This window comes from Cryptotermes secundus, unplaced genomic scaffold (genome assembly GCF_002891405.2).
Source record: "Cryptotermes secundus unplaced genomic scaffold, Csec_1.0 scaffold47, whole genome shotgun sequence".
In the NCBI taxonomy this organism is placed as follows: Eukaryota; Metazoa; Arthropoda; class Insecta; order Blattodea; family Kalotermitidae; genus Cryptotermes; species Cryptotermes secundus.
Window position 1 is genome coordinate 1,053,132 of NW_019721002.1, and position 12,840 is coordinate 1,065,971.

Here is a 12,840-nt window from a genome sequence, read left to right on the forward strand (position 1 = left end):
AATAATCTGCCGGTCGCCGTAGCCGTGTGGTCTAATGCATGAAATGTCTTCGCTTGCTCGGAAGCCGGGATCGTGGGTTCGAATCCCACACAAGGCATGGATGTTTGGTATGTGTATGTCTTTATTCTGTGTTTGTGTTGTCCTGTGTGTAGGTAACGGCCTTGCGACGAGCTGATCACTCACCCAAGGAGTCCTACCTTCTGTAAAATGATCATGAAATTGAGAAATCAGCCCTATGTTCCGAAGTGGGGCCGGGAGAGAAAAATATAGTAATTTTCTCAGTTTAGAAATATTTTTTATGCAATTAAACGTAAAGTGTGAAATGTCAAACTTACCGACGCGAGAAGACCAGTCGGTATATGCCTCTTGTGGCTGCTGCGAGCCGAGTGCAGAGTGGAACTAGCCGATAGAAACACTTGAAGTTCTGCATACAAGGGTAGGGGTGGGTGGAGCTTACAAACATTGACTTTACTGCTGCAAATTTGAATGGAACCTCACTCTGTAGGGTCGTAAATAATTATGGTGCCCTAGCTACCTGCCCATTTCGCGGACTCGATAAAGCTATCCTGTAGCTAACTAGATAAGATAGTAATCAGTAGGCGTGAGTCAGTTCATGAAACTTCCATGCACCATTTCGACGCGCGCAATGCCGGTACTTCCCTGTAAGGTATTGTGGAAAATGAAAGATTTAGTACCGAGACACAAACCCCGGATCTTATGAATACGAAATAGACGCTTGTTTCACATCTGGACGCCTCAGCCAATCCTGTGCACCATTACAGTCGCTTGTGAAGCCGAAAGACGTCGTTATGAACCGGTGGTTATGAAAGGGAGAAGCTGATGGTGTCAGGATGAAAATCCTGCGACAGCTGTTCGCTGGTTCAGAGTCCGTGACGCGGGGACGCAAGAGGAGACGTTCCCAGGCCGGGACGCTGAAGTCCAGCCACCAGGATCACCGGCACTCGCGGAGACGTCACGTCCGCAGGGTATGTCACTGTGATTATTCCTGTGTCAGCTTGGCCTGCAGAGGAAACGGGGTTGTGTAGTGTCTGCCACACACCTGACACCTGCCCCAGGTTGAAACCTTGGTCAGAGTTCGCAGATTCGGGAGAAGACAGTCTTCAGAGTCGTGAGTGTTAAAGCAGGTTTATTTATATTGCTGCGTAACACTCTGGATCTGAAATAATTTAGTAGATACCGTGAAGTTTACTCAGTGTCCCGATATGTTTCGACCTTCCTCATCAGGAGTGTTCTATTAGCCAGTGCCTCCAGTAGAGTCACTCCCAAAATTTATCGAAGTTTTTTTGTTTATCCCAAAATTTATATTACATAGAATAATAAAAAGAATAAGTTCTGGGAAGAAGTAATCACCTATTTTCCAAGTAGATTGGTCGGGTGGGGTAACTTGCTGTTGGTCCTCGCCAGCAGAGTCAGCCTTGGTTTCGGATTCCGTCTATATTTATGGCCATAGTTTTTTTTTTTTCAAAGACTTTGACGTGTTTTGTAATTGGGTCTCCTCTTCGACGAGAGGACGGGTCTGACTGCCACTGCCTTTCACTAGATACTGAGAATTTGCTACGACGCGGATAGCATGGAAAACACCGCTTCCAATAGTTCTTGTATTATTGCATGTGTATTCGTTGGCTCGGGAGCATGTTGCCTAGCAACGATAAGGGTGACACATATAGACACACAGAAAGACGATCCTGTAAGTGTCCTATTTTTTCAAAAGAAGGAAATTAGACTAAAAAGTATTGTGCAGTGCGTTGATATGTTGTACTGACAGCATAAATTGTGGAGGTGCTAATGTTCTTACATTTATCATCTGCAATTCAAACATCATGAGGGTCTTACAGGTTTCTTTATGCATGAAGAGAGCCGTCTTGTGGGATGTGGTGCCGTGTAGATCTTGTGTGAACCCACGTTTCGGAAGAACACAACGACTCCATCTTCAGGGTGGAAAATCCGCGAGCGAGGAACAAGCGTGAGCAGGTGGCAGTGGAAATGTCCCTGTCCTAAAATTCGTTTCCCAAGAAAAATTTTATACATATATTTTAGCAGCAAGCCATGTCCATCCTAACCCTGTATTTTGCTCACCCCGAACAATAGTAGCGGGCTTCTATTCGGAACAGCTGCTGTCATTATTGGTATCGTGGTTTTACTGAGTCTCTCCCTTCAGGTGGTAGTGTCAGGCCACGACCGGCTCCTCCCACCCAGCTCCTCACTCTCTGCTCACTGCTATCTCACGCTATGTACTGGAAGAGTTGTTACATAAACGCAAGTAAATAAAGATTTGTTCTTTCTTTCTTGCATTGATTTCCTGGGGCGCATTTTTTCAGACACGTTTAAGTCAAGGAAGGAGCTTCAATTAAGATACCGTATTTTGGAAGGATACAAAACATTGCGAAATCATCGATTTGAAGGTCTTTATATATTTCGCGTTTGGGACAAGACACAAAATTATAATATTTTTGCACACAAGAACAGCGGACGCATTCTGAGCTGATGTATCTGGTTTCACTGTGAACCCCCTGCAGATGACTTGAGTGTGGTTACCTTGGCACGTGACCCTGTGCTCTTGCGGCACGCGAAGAAATCGACCAACTTTGCAGTGTGTTTCTCTTGTCGCGGGGGCCAGTAACCTGCCGCTTACGTAACGGGGTGACTTGACGTGTCTGATTCACTCATCGCAACATAAGCCGCAGTGTTCTCTGTGTTGGAACACACTTTCATACAGGAACACGGAATGTATTGCTTTTCTTGTAATTTCCAGCTTTGAATATGTTTGGAACATGTAGCACGCATGGGGCATGTTATGAATTAACTTTCGCTGCAGAAAATAAATAAATATACGACTTGAATATATATATATATATATATATATGAAATAATGTAGCGGTGGGACTGAGTGCTCGTTAAGATGCTATGTTAAAATATTAATATATACTTNTACCAGCCCACCCTAACTCTCTAAGATCCATTCTAATATTGTCCACCCATCGAAGCCTTGGCCTTCCCTGTGGTCTCTTTCCTTCTGGCTTTCCCACCAATATCCTACACGCAAAAATATTAATATATATGCATTATTATAATGCTACACGTTTCGGCCTTATAAGGCCATCATCAGGCAACACTAATGTGAGGAATCCTAATGCGCTGTGCACTGATCTAATTGTAATTCCTTTTATTATTTTCATTTCATTTTTTATGTTTTTCCTCTTCATATTTTTCGTGCAGTGCGGCTGTTTCTGTATGTCGCTGTTGTGCTCCTGATTGTATGCATCCAGCGTGCCTCTGCATTCACTGGCCTATGGACGGGGCATCTGAGAGAGCCACAATGGAACCTCAATGCAAAATTGTGGGCCTGGGAGTTGTAACATTACGGAATGTCGGATTACCGTAACAATAAATTGTCAAGCGTTAACACGTAGTAGATCACGAACGAGCGAGTAGTATATTTTTCAGTGTATCGTGTCTATTCTGTGAGTTCTGAATATACTTTTATATCGTTATATGAAGTTTAGTAAGGTGTATAAAAGAGACCAATTATAATGTATTATTGGTGCGTGTTATTCGTGTGATGTGGCGTTAAATGCTGGCCTGTAAGCATCACTCGGTAACGTGTACAGCTGGAAAGGAGGAACACTGAAGAAAGCAAGGGAACTTAATAGCGATGGAACTTACCGTGGAATTCTCGGCGGGTGCTCACCAGCTGGAGACTCTCCTGTCGGTTGGGAGACAGAGACACTACATTTTGTGCAGACGGGCAAGAAACTATATTTCCGGTTTTGAAGGTTCCCAGGCAGTGCCCGCTCGTCCTTCGGGTAGAGGTAATGCATATGAACGGAATTAATTTGTTATGCCGTTGGAAGAACCGCATCGTGGTACAATTTTGACATTGCCATTGTGAGGGCTGCATGTGAAGCGAGCAATGGAATATGGGATTTTGGTACCGAGAAAAACCACGGAAAACCTTGATCAAGTTGGCCGGTCGCAGGACCTTCCGGATGCAAACTGACTTCTAGCCAGCAGCAGTCCGCCATTAAACACGCGAACCCTAACGTTAGTCCCTGTCTGTGACGTTGATCCATTCGAAACTTAAAAACTCTGCATGTTTACTTTTACAGAGCTTTATTTTCATGTGCGTACTTTGTCTGAGCACCAAACTGTTGTGTAATAACATCTGCGAAGAAAATACGTGCCTATACGCACATACATGCGTGTAAACATACATAATTTTATGTTTGCGATTATTTGAATATTTGTGAATTTGAGTGCCTGTTGTGGTGGGGTTTGGGGGAGGGGGGTTCAGGTGCACATTCCCAGTTTCTTAACCACACGAAAAAACTTAAATTTCTTCTTATTGACCCCACCGAGCGAAGTCCTTGTGAAGAAACTGCCAGTCGCTCAGCGACTCAATTTCCCAATGTTTTACGGAACCTGAAGTTTAATTACGTTATTCACATGACGTTCTGCATAAACCCTCGCTAACCCGGTTGTAGTTAATCCGAATAAATAAGGTGAAGCTATCCATGTAACAGTCCGTGGAAGCCAACAGGGTTGTGAGACGTCGAGGCTCCCACATTTTCTAGACAATCGGCTCACATGAGGTTGTCAGCCTTACGCGCCGGCCGCCCTTTACCCCCTGGAAGATTCCTGGTACTCATTTCTGTTACAGTCTGAGTCGACGCCAGGGCTACAGTGTGGCTGGAAGGATTAGGTCAATTGAAAAAATCCACCTCATTGGGAATCGACCCGCGACCTTCCGGCTTGTAGCATAGTGCCTCAACCGACTGCGCTACCGTGTGCCCCCGGATCGGATAGAAACATGAAAAGTGAAAAATTCTGTTCAAAGTCGAGTACATGCTTCAAAATGCACATGGGGTTGTGTAAGCAGTTGATGCCCAAAGGCGAAACGAAGTCTGGGAACCGCAGCTTCTGTGTGGAGAGAGGTGGTTCCTCAGTGCCAGCCCACTCTGGCGGCAGAATTCCGTGTCGCCTGGCGATAGGCAACTTCTCCGCCACCGCTGTATAGCGGGGTCGGTCCGCAGGAGAAACACTCGCAAATGGCGTCATTTTAATTAAGCTGACTCAGTGGCAAAGTACGTAAGGAAATGAAACGCAGCAGTCTGTATTGATATCCGCTTCGAAGGACTGAAGGAAACCAAATGAATCTAACAACGGCCTTCCGGTGTGTGACGCTGTGTAGTCTGGTAAACTCTCCGATTGAACGGCGGCATTCTACTCCTTGCTGAGTTTCTTGCTTTCCCCACTCTTTCTATGCTGACAGTACGCTCCTCCGAAACGTCGATGGGCTTCTACCAGACTGAACGGCGTCACATTCTACAGTCAGCGCTGTGAGATGCACGGATCCAGTTATAACGGCCAATCCGGTAATGCCCTTTTAGGATATGAAAGAAAAAGTGTTTTAGTGTTACAGTGAGTGGTAAATAACGTTACCAGTGTTCCAGAAACTTATAGGTTTAGTTCGTAATTCTGTTCTTGTGTTTCATGCAGCCGATCATTGCAGGGCAAATGTTTGGACTCATACGGTTATATCGTGAAAAATATATTTCTGCTTTTTATATATACACAAAGCGCTGAGGTAGTAAAACATTGCTCTCGAGTTTTCCAGTGATTTTCAGTGCCCCCAAAACCAAAATAATAATTTATGTAGACTATCTCCCTAAATAAAACTGCACTGGACACATCTTCACGAAAATAACGGTAGATAAACTAAGGGACCAAACCCAGTGTATGAGAATGTACATACAATGGCTTTGTGTCTGTTTCAGTCGCGTTTGTCAGTGGTCTGAAGCTGGACAGCCCTGATGTATAACACTGTACGAGTCACGTGACCAAGAACGTAATGAAGGGGGAAGCTAGCCTTTAAATGAAACGGAAATGTAAACGTTTGTGCGGTGCATTTCTCAGCACAGTCTAGTTCAGTCTAATTCCGGCAGATGGCATCGCGTGGGATGCAGCGCTTCCTTATGGACCCGTTGCAACGAAGTCAGTACCCCCCCCCCGCCACAATCCTGTTCAGGAGACAAGCGAGACGGGGCAATCTCGTCCGCTAGATATACTTACTTAGATATACATACATTCTTACTCTGCCACGTTTTCTTCTTAGCTCTAATCCGGCGCAGTAGCAGCAAGGTAGACCCACTTCACCGAGGGGGTTTCCCACTTCTTGTTCGTTTGCTAATTCTCACGTGATTACAATCGGAATGGAATTCCACGAGCCGTGACGTCTTGAGCCGGTATCCGTTCTTTAGCGTTACCGCACCGAGCCGCCGTGGTTCACCATACCAAGGCTGCCGACCCGACCACCGAAGAATCGGAGTTCATTCCCGAGATGTGTAAAAGACAATTTCTTTTCCTCCCATAAAAGATGCGGAACTTCCCGACCAAATGAGCGACTACTAGCTTCTCGCCTAGGATTCCGAGAGAACTGGTTGGTGTAAGTGCTGACGCTCTAAGATTCTTATTAGAGAAATACTCTGTTCGAACCTCGCCCGGGACACTTGCTACTCGGAACTGAGGTTCATCATCGTTTCCCTCAGTCCCTGCAGGTAAATTCCGCGGTAGCACTTCATTTCGGCCACTACCGATTCCTTTCAAATCCTTTCCAGTTCATTATTTATCAGTTGTCCTCCCACTCGACGCTGTGTAACCTTGATCATGCCATCGTCTTACAGTAAACTGCAGAGAGGCTCTACTCACTTAGCGTTTGTGTTAGATGCCGCGCGGCCTCAGTCATGAACTGTCTTCTCCTGCTCGAACACTGGGATCGTCTGTATGCGTTTATTCTATGTTTGTGCTCTCCTGTGTGTAGGTAGAGGCCTTGTGACCGGCTGATCCCCCACCTGAGGAGTCCTATCAACTATGTATAGAATTACGAAACTGAAAAGGTTGCCAGGACCCAACAAAAGGGGTTGCACAGCCATTGATGAACGAATGAAGATGCTTACAGCAACATTAGCTCTGGTTCGTGTGACCGCGCAGACTGGTCCTGTAGTTCTGTGCCTAGCGAGAAGTGGTGAGCTGTGTTTGGTATATGCGTGGTTCTTGCCGTCACGCGGGACCCATCCCCAGGAAACGCCAGAACGAAAACATGGGAATACAAAAGCGTTCTGGTCCGGTTCCAGACTCCGCTTAATTAATTACGTAGCAGAAGCCTTCGAGTTGCTGCGGCGTGGGATACACCCAGCCAGTTCGTACGAGGAGGCTCTGGCCCCAAGGCCAGTGCGCGAGCAGACATATTCCTACCGCAAAGCCTCAGGTTCGGTTCCGTGTGAACGAAGTGACACTGAAACATCTTCGGTTTGCCCCTCTTAATCATAATTCAACCGTTGCTAAATACCATCTATCACTGTCCCTACATGTGTACGACAGCCCTTCTTCACGCAGCACACTATCACATTTTCGGTATTTCAATTTGGGTCCTTATCTCAGACCCGACACTTGGCTGGTACAGAGTGAGCCATTTCGGGTTTTCAGATCATTCACAATGTATTTCGGGGGGGGGGGGACGGGACGTGGGTGATATTAAATGGAGCCAGTCTCCTGCTTGTGATAATGCCGTCTTCTGGGATGTGGCGCCGTCTAGATATTGTGTTAACCGACGTTGTGGAGGAACATATTACCTCCATCTTCAGGGTATATGAAATCCGCGAGCGAGGAGCCAGCGTGAGCAAGTGGCTGCACACGGCGCCACACCCCAGAAGACGGCATTCTACACAGTCACCGCCGGGAACACCTCAACTTGTGCTAACTTCAAAACTAATGCCTTATAACCGACCCTCAATAAGTCGGTATGAATGTCATGTCACCGAACTACGCACTGCATGTCACAAGATATCGTTACGTCAGACACGATACCTGAAGGCTGTCCAGTGTTTTCACATTCCGTTGCCATCAAGAGAAAGGCGTAACCACTGCTGCGGTCTAGTTTGCGTCACACCGCGATACGGGATAGCGTAGTCGTTATAGCGACTGGCTACGGACTATACGACCGGGGAGTCGGAGTTCGAGTCCCGGTAGGGTCAAGAATTTTCTCTTCTCCACGTCGTCCAGACCGACTCTGGGGTCCACCCAACCTCCTATCCAATGGGTACCGGGTGCTCTCTACTTTGGGGTAAAGCGGCCTGGGCGTGAAGCTGACCACTCACATCCAGCCAGTGCTGAGGTCAAGAAAACATGGATCTATACATCCACTCCCCCACACGCCTTCATGGCGTAGTGCTTAATTACGAGTAGTTAAGCACAGGGACAACTTTACCTTTACCGCCTTTAATTGCGGGCACTATGCTACAAGCCGGAAGGTCGCGGTTTCGATTCCAGATGAGGTCATTGGATTTTTCAATTGACCTAATCCTACCAGCCGCACTATGGCCCTGGGGTCGCCTCAGCCGCTAACAGAAATGAGTACCAGGAATCTTCCTGGGAGTAAAGAGCGGCCGGCGCGTAAGGCTGGCATCACCGCCATCTGTGAACTGATTATCAAGAAAATATGGGAGTCTCGACGTCTCACAACCCTATGGGCCTCCATGGCCTGTTACAGGGATAGCTTCACCGCCTTTCATAGACACAGCAACATTCTCCGAGTCATGATATCGAACCCCGGTGTGTGGAGGCTACTGCACTGTCATTACGGTTCAGTTTGTATGATAAAATCAAAATCCAGTTCCTCATGTCAGTTCACAAGACTTGCGACCTAATGTGAATCAGCAGACGTTTTCTGGGGCTAGTGAACACTGCTTAGTCCCTGAATTCAGACACGAAACTATGTACCAGGCTGCTAGCTTTCCCTGCAATTTTCTCTCTCTCTGTCTCTCTCACCGAAAGGTAAAGCAGGGGTGGCTGTCGTGGTGGCGGGGTGGGGGGAACATCACTCCATTTCACTACTTCTTATCACGTTTTTACATGATGTCCTTCCATCTATACTTAGATCTTGGAAATCATCTCTTTCGTTGATATTTTACGGTTATAATTTTGTATCAATTTGTGTGTCATGAGGTCTATGCCCCTGCTTCGTGCCTTACTCACAGGACCGTAGTTCCGGGGTGTCAGCGCGAAGGCCCGGGTTCAATTTCAAGGCCGAGTAATTCACGTGAGATTCGTGGTGTTCAAATTGACACTGCATTCGATTTATTTTTCGGTTTCCCTTAACAATTATCATACCTATATACATCCAACATCATCAGGGGCTGGTACAGCGGGCCCATTTGGGGCCGCAGTAGCAAGGGACTCGGTCCCACCGCACTCCTGCAACTAATGATCAAGCATTACTGGGCAGAAATACAATTTCTGTGGGTCCACGTTACATATTCAATTGTTACTCTTGTACCAGTGTAGTACCTAGTTCGAATCTCGACTAGGAAATAGACTACACTGACAGAGGTTTACTGAGGTTTCCATGGTTTTCTCAGTCTGTCTAGTTGAATGCCAGAACAGAACGACCACTCCCTTCTGCCTATTTCCCAATTCATCATTCATTAGACATGGCGCATTCCCCAGGAGTAAAGCGGTTGGGCCCTGAAGCTGGCCACTCATCTCCCTCGAAGTTACGAATATGTGGAGTTATACCTCCACGATGTGGAGCTTAGTTGTATAAGCACCTTTGCCTGTTAGTCATCCTAAGATGCTGATGGCGTCACTAGCTAAGTAAACCTTTAAAATATAAAATACAAGTTCTCTTACTTGTGTCTGTTCATGTCCACGCACTCTCCTGAACGCTCTGCCCTCAAGCACCCACATGTATGGCCATCCGAGAGACCAGGTTGCACACCCATGTAAAGCAGCAGCAATAATATGGCTTTGTTTCATATTTTATATATTTTATATTGTAAATAGGACGAGGAGACATCGGGTTTCTTGGCTGTGAGAAGGTAAAGCTATCACTGAAACAGGCCGTGGAGGCCCATACGGTTGTGAGACGTCGAGGCTCCCACATTTTCTCTAGAAAATCGGCTCCTAGATGGCTGTGAGTTTGTCGGCCTTAGGCTCCGGCCGTCATTTACCCCCAAGAAGATTCCTGGTACTCATTTCTGTTAGAGGCTGAGTCGACCACAGGGCCATATTGTGGTTGGAAGAATTAGGTCAATTGAAAAATCTAATTATCTCATCGGGAATCGAATCCGCGACTTGTAACATAGTGCCTCAACCAAACTACGCTACCGCGTTCTCCTTTTCTGCCTCTAGCGATGTGTAGTTCGGAGAGAGCTCAGCTTGCTGCCCGCTTCTGCTTTTTTTGCTTGCCTTGATTTTCACCCTGAAGATGGAGGCGATATGTTCCTTCGACACACTGGGTTCTCTCCGAACTACAGAAGATCCTGGTGTTTGTAGTGACAGCTGTGAGAAAGTAACATTAAGTTGTCTCTGAGCTTAGGCCGCCGTGCCGTATGATGTATGGAGGGAGTGGAGGTATAGGTCCATGCATTCTGGAATTCTGAATGGAAGGGGAGCTGGGTTGGTCCCTGAATTGGTCTGGACGTTGTTGGGATGAAAGTGTTAGTTTCTGTGGTTCCCCCGGCTTCCAGCCTGTAGGGTAGTGAGCATTACCTTCTGCAACAAGCAGTTGATTAAGCGTTGTTAGCACCGTGCCTCTTGAGGCATGAGGGCGCGTCCGCGGAGCTAAAGCGGTTTGCTCCAGTTTCCGCTTGGAGTTGTAGAGGAGAAGGGGCCTTGACATTCCGGCATGCACCGCCCGGGGGCTTTGACCTCCCGCCCCGAGCTCCAGGACCTCCACAGCGACAACTCAGTCGGTATAGAGACTGGCAACTGAATCGGCATGCGGGCGTTCGCGGGTCCACTAGGTGATCATTTCGACAGCCTCCTGTCCCGTGGCTACTGGGGGCCGAGGTTAAGAATGAGTGGAGCTATACCTCCACTAATATACAACTAATTATGGCATGGTGTTTAATTAATTGACAGCATCTCTGGTCTAGTGGTCAGGAGGCTGGATGGGCCCAAGAGTCGGTGTGAACACCGCGGAGAATTTTGTCCTGATGGGAATCGAACCCGGGCCGTCCAGCCCGCAGCCCGTTGCTATCCATTTATTCTTTTTTTTTTTAGAGTGGCCACACAGAGCAAGATATTAATGGATATTACACTACGAGACTGCTCGCTGTCACATCTCATGTTCTTGTTGGATTTGAGGTTGACACATTTATGCTTATGAAGAGCGTTGTTTTCTGGGATGTCCGACGTTTCAGAGGAATGCGATTCCTCCATCTTTAGAATCGAAGAGTAAGCCAAGCAAGAAACCAGTAGGAATATTGGGAATGTGATTGAACTTTTACCAGACTACACGGTGTTACTACCCAGAAGAACTTAGGCTGGGCCCACGCGAGCGCACGAAGTACGTCCGTCATAAAGAACGTGCGTTGCAACGGACGTACTTCGTGCGCTCGCGTGGCTCCAGCCTAAGTTCTTCTGGGTAGTAACACCGTGTAGTCTGGTAAAAGTTCAATCACATTCCCAATATTCCTACTGGTTTCTTGCTTGGCTTACTCTTCGATTCTAAAGATGGAGGAATCGCATTCCTCTGAAACGTCGGACATCCCAGAAAACAACGCTCTTCATAAGCATAAATGTGTCAACCTCAAATCCAACAAGAACATGAGATGTGACAGCGAGCAGTCTCGTAGTGTAATATCCATTAATATCTTGCTCTGTGTGGCCACTCTAAAAAAAAAAAGAATAAATGGATAGCAACGGGCTGCGGGCTGGACGGCCCGGGTTCGATTCCCATCAGGACAAAATTCTCCGCGGTGTTCACACCGACTCTTGGGCCCATCTAGCCTCCCATTCAACGGGTACTAGGGGCGATTTCCCCGAAGGTGAAGCGGCTGGAGGGTGAAGGTAACCACTAACCTATATCTATTGCCGAGATCAGAAATGCAGCTATACCTCCACTTTCCCATGAGTCCTCATGGCATAATGCTTAATTAATTAAGCATGGTGACAACTTCGCTTTTTCTCACAAAAAATGAAAGAATGTCCGTTAATATTCGTATCTGATGAGTTGATGGTCGCCAGCTCGCAAAATCAACTGGCCGCAGACAAGATGGCGACGGATTCTTCTGGCAGTGACGACAGCGAGGAGTTCTGGCTCCAAGGTGAACTCTTGTGTTCAAGCGTTTCATCAGTGCTCCACCCATAACAATGCTATTGCTTCATACTTAGGTCGAGTGGAATGCTGATATCCTGTGTCGCTGTCAGCATGCGAAGGAGACAGCCTGCAGCCGCGCTCAAACTCCGGAGACATGGGCATTACAGCACGGGCCAGCATAATGTGGCCCCCGGAAACAAAACAGATCTTACGTTCTCATAGCGGTGCCTAGGATGTGATGCCGTGTAGTCCGATGAAAGTTCGGTGACGTTTCGCAGAAACATACTACCTCCATCCTCAGGTTTGAAAAGTAAACAGAGTCGGTTTGACGCTTAATTTTTAGTTGTTGATTACCTTATTCTTCTTCCCCTAAAATGGAGACAATACATCCCTCCCGAAACGTCAGTAAACTTTTATCGGACTACACGGCGTCACATCTCAGAAGATGGTACTCTTCACAGCATCAAATACTGTACTCTAACCTGTTACCAGAAGAAGGAAACAGAATTTGCTTCCGAAATCTCCTCACGGAACCTGGAGAAATATTCTGTTTCGTAAGTTCACACAGTCAGACGAGGGAACGCAAATACAGCGCCGCTCATTCACAACTTCAGAACTAGATTAAAATGGGTGTTTAACCTCACGCCCCGACCGCTTTAACGCTTGTCAGATTTTTCAAAATGGGAAGTAAAGTTGTCCCTCTGCTTAACTGATTAAGCACT

General features: G+C 46.9%; 1 protein-coding gene across 9 annotated transcripts in view; it reads left to right on the forward strand.

Annotated features, from left to right (window-relative positions):
- The window catches only part of LOC111874546 (tight junction protein ZO-1), a 118,051-nt gene that overhangs the window by 21,112 nt on the left and 84,099 nt on the right, over positions 1-12,840 (forward strand). For 2 of the 9 annotated variants that reach the window (XM_023870157.2, XM_023870166.2), the window contains exon 2: positions 783-986. The exons of 6 other annotated variants lie outside the window; for them this stretch is intronic. In XM_023870157.2, the coding sequence (XP_023725925.1) occupies positions 852-986 (135 nt within the window). In that variant the 5' untranslated portion in view covers positions 783-851. Of the gene's footprint in view, positions 1-679; positions 987-12,840 lie in introns of those variants that run through there. One more of the 9 variants, XM_033755264.1, reaches the window with a different exon arrangement.